Consider the following 8,313-nt stretch of genomic DNA (forward strand, 5'->3'; position numbering starts at 1 on the left):
GTCATTGGCTGAGCTGCAGCCTCCCCGTGTGTTGCAAGCGTTTTTCTCCAGCTCCTGTCTGCCGGCATCTTATTTCATCCCACAATGCATCATTCACAGTATACACCACTGACCGTTGTCTAAAAGGAAACGAGACCTTGGCCGTGGGTAGGTATCGTTTGGCTGTGTGTAAAGGCTTTTTCATCGGTTGTCGTCACAGCTGAGACTCTGGAGCTTTGAACACTACACATATGCAGTGCTATTGTGTTGTGTTTAAATTAGCATCATTTTTAATCAGCCTTATTTCCTGCTCCTTTATAGTTTTAGAAATATATTTTTAATTCATTATTAAAAGGAATTTTGTGGTTAGAAATTAGTTAAATGCCATATACCAGGCTAATTTACTTTTAGGAAAAAAATAGCATTTAACTCATTTAGACGGATCACATGAATTAATATTTGAGTTGTTAATACTTATACAAACAGACTAAAAGGGTCCTTGTTTGAAAGTGTTTTATTGAAAACGCTAAGAGAAAAAGCAAGATTAAAACATACAAACTACTCCCACAGAAACCCCCACCCAACCTCACGAATTTTGTATTCCCTCATACCAGGCATCTACGACTCCATCCTTTGATCCAACTTCCTGGTCCTCTGTTTCGTTTTCTTGTAAAATAAAGCCATTACCACTGAAAAACTTAAAATAGGCATTGGGGGGCCTAATAGAAAAAAAAAGTTTCACTGGGACTCCTGTTATTTAGTTCTGAATTCAAACTCATTTGAATCCTGGAAAAACTGATCCCGTTCCGAGCATCCATCCTTGCCTATCCCTTTCCTAATCGATCCACTCATCCAGCTCCAATGGGATCCACTGAGCCACTCCTCCAATCAAAACCTTGAAATACCAGGAAGAAAATCAGAGGGAGACTGTTAGAATAAAATTTCAAGAATGTTGGGCCTAATTTATTCATTTTTGAGCACTTATGTCAATCAAGAAAAAAAAATGCCACTGAGCACAAAAACTATCACTCCCTGAAGTAAAAAACATGTTTTACCAATAAGCACATTCAAAGTTATAAGTGGGAACAAAACTCAGATTTTCTTACATTTGACAGCAAAGATGTTACACTTACATCACAACACTTGATCTAGTCACAAGACAGAGTAGCATGTTTACAATTGTATATATGAGAAATTACAGCACATGGGACATGTAAATATGACATGCATGATATGATAACCAAAACGTTCAATTTATGGAATATGAAGCGTACCATTGCCTCGACCTGATTGCTCCTCAATTAGATGTCCTATCCTGACCATACAATTGAAATGTGCTCCACAATGGGTTTTATCCAAATCACTTTAATCCTTCTCTTCAGAGTCTAAAGGAAGACACAAGGGTAAAATACAGTTAAGCATTGGGCTCGAAAAAGCCCACCCCACATATCCAAATGAGAGAGAGGCTGTTTATTTTTTTTTAACAAAACTCAATTTTAAAAATACTTGCAAAAACATTGAGCGCAGCTTATGACAACTCAGCACAATTCCTATTTTTTTCTAAATATTGAAAGGACAGAAAGACGGGTGAGAAAGAGAGAGAAAAACAAAAGGACAAAGCCACTGGAGAGGGTGGGAGAAAACATAAGGACATTGGGACATGGAAAGCAGAAATAATAAAATCAAGTGCTGACTTCTGGGGAAACTCAGAGGAGGTAAAAACAAGAAAGTGTACATCAAAAGAGCAAAAACATTGGTGGTAGAAAGGTTTAAGAACGGGAGCGAGAGCGGCTGTGTTGAGGCGAGTAGCGGGGCGATCCTCTGCCTCGGCCCCGGGAATTGCTTCTGCTGCGGCTCCTGCTCCGGGAGCGTGATCGTCCGTAACTTGGGCTGCGGGGACCGTCTAATTTCACACGAATGTAAGCAGTCTCTCCCTGGCAGACACAAGAGAACTTGACATTGAAAAGACAACATTCCTTCCCATGGTGGAAATACCTAGGATAGAAATGAGGGCCAGAGGTACTTGGAACATATAGCATTTCCTCACAAGTACTCACCTGGACACAGCAAAGAAACATTATCCATGACAGTTGATCAAATCAGTACACATACCTCATGCGAGCGGAATTTGGTGTTGTCCAGCTTTCGAACAGCATAGGTCATGTCTTCTTTTCGCACAAACTCTACAACTCCGCTTCCATCTCTGAAGACGTCGGCGTAGCACACGTCGCCTGCTTCACGCATGTGGTCCTTCAGGTCCTGCCAGCTGCCGCTCTGCGGGAGTCCTAAAACATTCAACCATAGCATTGTTAGCACACTGTCCAGCTTTAGACAGTTAATTGTGAGAACGTCAACATATGTTAGAACTACAGAACTTTTTTTCTGGAAACAGACGCTGCAGGATTGAGTGTCGCAACAGCATTTCAATTTATTCGAATGTGAAGTCCAACTGTAGTTAAAAGAAAACATGTTAAAAATGCAGGATACGTTTAGTTTTAAGATATAATTTGATTAGTCGGACGTGTTTTTATAACATAGTATAAAGCCAAGTATCGTGTGCTAAATTGTGGCGTGATTTGCAATTTTCTATCAATTTATTTGGATTTTGGACTGACAAAACAAGACATTTAAAAAAAACAAACAATGGAATTTGGGAAACTAGGACAGACATTGTGGAGACAAGAAATTGAGTTTTACAGACAATATATAATAATAACACATATATATGCAATAACAGATAGATTTACATGTAAATAATATATACATATATTAAATAAATACCAATTTAACTTATAGCAAAGGTAATGCATATAATTTTGCATTATCTTTCCGGCAAATTTTCAATTTGGTACATCAAGATGAATACATATAATTGTTCTGATTACATTTGTCACTATAACTGGTATTTTTGTATTTGTCTGTGGAAGAAAAAATACTGTCAACAAAGTGTTCACCCATAAAGTAGTAGTATATATCGCCAAGCATATATACTGTAATGAGGTTACTGTTGTGTGTGCGGAGTGATATGCAGTGTGTCTAGGCATGCGTGCATCTATTACCAAGGCTGTATGTGCATTAAGTCAATAAAGTCGTCTCATCTGCAGTTAGAGCACAGTCTACTCAAACTTCATTACTTCCAAGTCATCTGGTCAGTTACCCGTCTTATGAGGTTCTTACAGCATGCATTATGATCTACATGATCTTGTACAGTTTAAAACTTTTTTTTAACAGCTCAAACTTTTTTGCGAAGCTTGTTACCTTAAAACTGGCTGCACCCACTACTATAAAAAAGATGCACTTCAGAAAGATGCATTCCCCAAACGAAGCAGCTAATGGATATTAATATGTAATAGGAATGTATATTGGCAAGTTAGTACTTACCCGAAACAATGACCCTGTACTCAGAGCGTCTTGATGGAGGTCCGTATCTGCCTCTGGGAGCTCCGCCGATCCCTCCACACGCTCCTCGTGAGCCCCTGCTGCTCCGAGGGAACTCCACGCGCAGCCTGTAGCCATCATAATGCCCATAAACTGCATCATCAGCGTCCCTGGGAACGAGGTACAGTTTAAACATTAACACGTGGAGGGTGGGCAGAGGAAATGCACTTACAGCCGGGGTCAACCATGCTATCAGCTGGCTTGATCTGGTTTACCTTTGCTAATCCACCTTGCAGACGTGCACACATAATTGTGCCTAAATTAGTGCATGTATGTTATGTGTTATTTATCAGAACACAATGCAATATACATTAATGAACTTGCGTAACGTTATACGTGCATTGATACAACTACTAGCCAGAAACAATGTAAAGTGTCTGTTAACTAGCCAATATTGTTACAGGGGCATACATTACATTGCATTTAGCTGACGCTTTTATCCAAAGCGACTTACACTTAAGGACGCAGTGCAAACACAAGCAGGACTTCGTTAAAGGAGCATGAGCTACACTTCTTATAAACACGTTTTGGAAAGCAAAGACCACACGTCGCTTGCATAGCAATGTGTAGTAAGTCCAGGGAGTAGTCTGGCTCCGTGACAGCTCACGGTTAGCCACACAATGGGGCTGGTCTAGCCATTAGCTTCTTACCTGGGGTCTTCAAATTCAATAAAGGCTTAAGGTGGCCCCCCTCTCCGGTTCTTCAGGTCGATATCTCGAATTGTGCCATATTTGTATAACACGTCTTCCACGTCCTTTGTTCGAATATCAGGAGGGAGATTCCCCACATAAATCCGACAGTCGTGTTGTTCCCTGCTGGGCCTCACACTACATCCGACATGCTAACGGTTGTTCGCCAGTTCGGCTAACGGTTAGCTGTTTGCAAGATCAATAACGGTCGGCGGAGCCACACCGCAACTAGACTTCAAGCGCTCCTTCAAATCGTCGAGCGGGGTGCAGAAGACAATCAATACTGGCCGCTGCAAATCTGCAGGATATTTAGTGGGGAGACAATAAAGACTTCTCAATTTTCTAATTTCCCCTCCTCGACTCCTCAGTCCTCCGGTAGTGACCCGGAAATGGATTTCAGCGCGCCATGTTGAAGGACATCTTAATTTCTCTAAATGCACATCGAGGACCCAGCATCGAAGAGCTATAATCGAGGATACACTTATGGTTCCTCCACGGCTCCTCCGTGGATGGATTTCCGGCAACAGTGATGTTTCAAAAGAGGTTTCTCAATACTCTAATTTTCTCCTCCTCGACTCCTATCCTATCCTCGAGACTCTTAAGAGGCTTCTCAATTCTTAAATGTCCCCTCATCGACTCCCCTCCTCGAGACTTAGTCCCGCCCACAGGAGATGCGAGCGGAGGACCGAGGAGGGGAACCGAGGAGAGAGGAGGGGAAGCAGCAGACGTTTAAAGAAATGAGAACTCCTCTCCTCTGAGCGGTCATATTAAAGCGACGTCCGTTCATTATTACGTGGCAACAGCTGCATCAGCGGTCGAGTGTTTTGTCATATTTTATAATCTCTGTTAGATCAGCTGAACATTGTTCCCCCACATATTTACTTTGAATTAATTGAGAGTGCGGTATAATGAGACAATAACAGGATACAGATGCGGACACACACACACACAAATATATGTATATAAATATATACAATTTAAAGTATGAGATCACTCTCATAATAACGTAACACAATCAGAGACTGGATATATCCCCCCCTCTCTCTGGTCGCTGAAATGGGGAATTGAAATTACGGGCCAAAAGTTGTATTTACAAGTATTAAAAGTAAGGACACCAAACCTACTGAGACCCGTCTATCTGCCGCATCTACGCACACACTGTACCACACACACACACACACACACACACACACACACACACACACACACACACACACACACACACACACACACACACACACACACACACACACACACACACACACACACACACACACACACACACACACACACACACACACACACACACACACACACACACACACACACACCTACACACTGTACCACACACACCTACAGTTCCTAAAGCATATAATCAGGCTACAGCCGTTGTGTATTTTATTATGTGAAGCACTAAATGGTTTTAGAAAAATATTGACTCTTTGTTTGTAGATATCTACTAAACTAAAGCAAATAAAGAGAGTAGGCCTGTTATACTGAGTCAGAGCCATCTAGGGCTCTGTACTGAGTGATATACATTCTACACACTGCTCTGCTTTCTGCACGGACCTCACAGCTGTTCTCTCTGGAAATATCACGAAGCGATGAAAGCCGTTTCTAAAATAATATCCAGGGGATGCATGCAGAGCTGTCATTGGCTGAGATAAGTCCAGCCGTGTGTCACGCCTCCACCGTTCCCGGAAATGCATCCGCGGAGGAGCCGTGGAGGATGTCTCCTCGGTTATAGCTCCTCCAGAGAGCCTCCTCGATGCTCAATGTTCGGTCCTCGAAGTGCATTTAGAGAAATGAGATGTCCTTCAACATGGCGCGAAATCCATTTCCGGGTCATTACCGGAGGACCGAGGAGTCGAGGAGGGGACATTTGAGAATTGAGAAGCCTCTAAGGCAGGGGTGCCCAACCAGTCGATCGCAATCGACCGGTCGATCGCGGGGAGATTCCCAGTCGATCGCGAGATGTGTCTAAAAATAGAACAACAATATTCTGTTTTATCGTTAATGTCCTATAACCAGTGTTGGGACTGTAACGCCGTTATTTTTGGCAGTAATTAGTACTCTAACGCATTACTTTTTAAATTCAGTAACTCAGTTACCGTTACTACATGGTGCGTTACTCCGTTACTGCGTTAGTTTTTTTATATAGTCAACAGCCAGGCGGAACAGAGATGAGAACTGTACTTAAGTACAGTACTTGAGTAAATGTACTTAGATACTTCCTGTGTCACATGCGGAGATGGGCTGTGGGCGTGTTTGTGTTGTTTACTAACAAGACTATCATGGCGGCGGCGGAGCTCAAGTCTAGTTTCTCCACCTGGAGATATTCTCACTATTTCACTTTTGTCGAGCACAAAGAAAATAAAGTTTCTGTTAAATGTAAGTTGTGTCCTGGCGGATCAAAGAGCCTATCTACTGACCAAACCAGTAATTCAAATCTCTTAAAACATCTGCAAAAACAACACGCTGGGACGAAGCTAGTAACCAGAGCCATAGAGAGATTATCTCTCTATGGCTCTGCTAGTAACTAAGACCGGTGTGGGTACCAGATGTGTTCGGGGTACCAGATGTGTTCGGGTGTATTTCCGTCGCATCCGTCATCCCCGTCATATACTCACCTCCCTCTGCTCCCAGCGCTCTGCTGCCACACACCGGCCGTCTGCGGAACTGCAGCCGGAGGAACTCGGGACAGCTTGTTATGTGTGGGGTGCTATGGTGGGGTCCCATGTACTTGTGCACATAAATAATGTTTCTAATTATTTACAATTAAAAAATATATATTCTGCGTTACTTTAGCCAACACTTTGGCCACTAGATTAGATAATTACGAAATGTGTAGATAGAATACATATCTTTCAGGTTGTTATTTTGTCATTATGTTTCATGTTTTATTTACCTTTTAGTATTTTTATATAGTATCTGAACTTTGGAGAGGAGTTGGGAGACACACGACACATCAAATCACATCTACAGATCAAGACAAAGCGAATGGAAGTACTCCCATACTCCTAGCGTGAAAATGTTTGTGAAAACGTGTGCAAAGTCTCCGAAAATCCTAAAAATAAGCTCATATTTCAATTCCCCATAAAAAAACAAATCATTCAGTAAAAACAAGGCCCCACTGATCATCTACTCTCTGAGACGATTCCAGGGATGTCTGGCTTGAGTTTCTACCACCAGGGAAAGTGGACAAAAGTGCCCGAGATCAGCCTCTTAATTTACCCAGGGCCTAGTGCTTGGCTTTGGGCATGAAAATTCAGGAAACTCCCCTGAGTATTTTATTAAATATCTGAACTTTGGAGAGGAGTTGGGGGACACACGACACATCAAATCACATCTACAGATCAATACGAAGCGAATGGAAGTACTCCTAGCGTGTGAAAATGTTTGTGAAAAACGTGTGCAGTCTCCGAAAACGGAGCAGTGGCTATGATGCTAGCTTTGCGGCTAGCGGTTAGTTGTTGTTGTTTGAAGTTGTTGCTATGGAAACAACATGACGGAGAAAAAAGTATAATCTTCTACATATAATAACGGACAAAGTGAAGAAACACACTCCTCAATGTCAGTCTTGGTACTTTATTGACAAAGATGACGACACCCTGAAACAGAGCAATGCCGCAGGATAAGCTGACAAAGTATTACCTACATGCATGTCATGACCAATACACATATATTAAATTACATTTATTAAAGACACACTAAACAGTAGTGGAAACAGTCTTACATGAGTGAGTGGATGAACGTCTCAACTCGAGGCGGAGTGAATGAACAACATGTGAACTAAAATGGCCGCTAAGCACTACCGGGTCAAAGCACGGCATATCCGGGCAGCGACAGCAGTGACGCTGCTCTCTTGTGGCCGGCGATAAACTCTTCATCCCCCCCAGACCGGAAAGCTATGGGACGGAATAGGTTAACGGTCTAAATCCAGCTGCCGGACTCAGGCTCGTAACGTGCAGGCGGCCTCCTCACGCGGCCTGGCCGAGTAGGCTGGGGCAGCATCGGCGGCGACTGCGGCACCGGTGCGCCCAGGAAGGCACCCGTAGGAACGGTGAGGTCAGAGGACGCCTCACCGGCAGGTGCCGGTGGGGAAGCGCCCATAGCCGAGTCGCGGGGTCCAACAGCCGGCCGCTGAGCGATCCCCTGGGGCGTCGCCCAGCCCGGGTGGATAGGTGGGGGCTGATGGTCCACACCC

At 43.2% G+C, this 8,313-nt stretch overlaps 1 protein-coding gene across 1 annotated transcript; it reads right to left on the reverse strand.

The window, feature by feature from the left end:
- Positions 1-475: 475 nt before the first annotated feature.
- On the reverse strand, positions 476-4,842 carry srsf1a (serine and arginine rich splicing factor 1a). Its single transcript, XM_034097277.2, is given in 5 exon segments — positions 476-1,913; positions 2,092-2,264; positions 3,361-3,527; positions 4,068-4,219; positions 4,222-4,842. Coding segments are annotated over 5 exon segments (693 nt in total). The 5' UTR covers positions 4,258-4,842; the 3' UTR covers positions 476-1,748.
- Positions 4,843-8,313: the final 3,471 nt, after the last annotated feature.

Source organism: Pseudochaenichthys georgianus, chromosome 13 (genome assembly GCF_902827115.2).
Source record: "Pseudochaenichthys georgianus chromosome 13, fPseGeo1.2, whole genome shotgun sequence".
In the NCBI taxonomy this organism is placed as follows: domain Eukaryota; kingdom Metazoa; phylum Chordata; class Actinopteri; order Perciformes; family Channichthyidae; genus Pseudochaenichthys; species Pseudochaenichthys georgianus.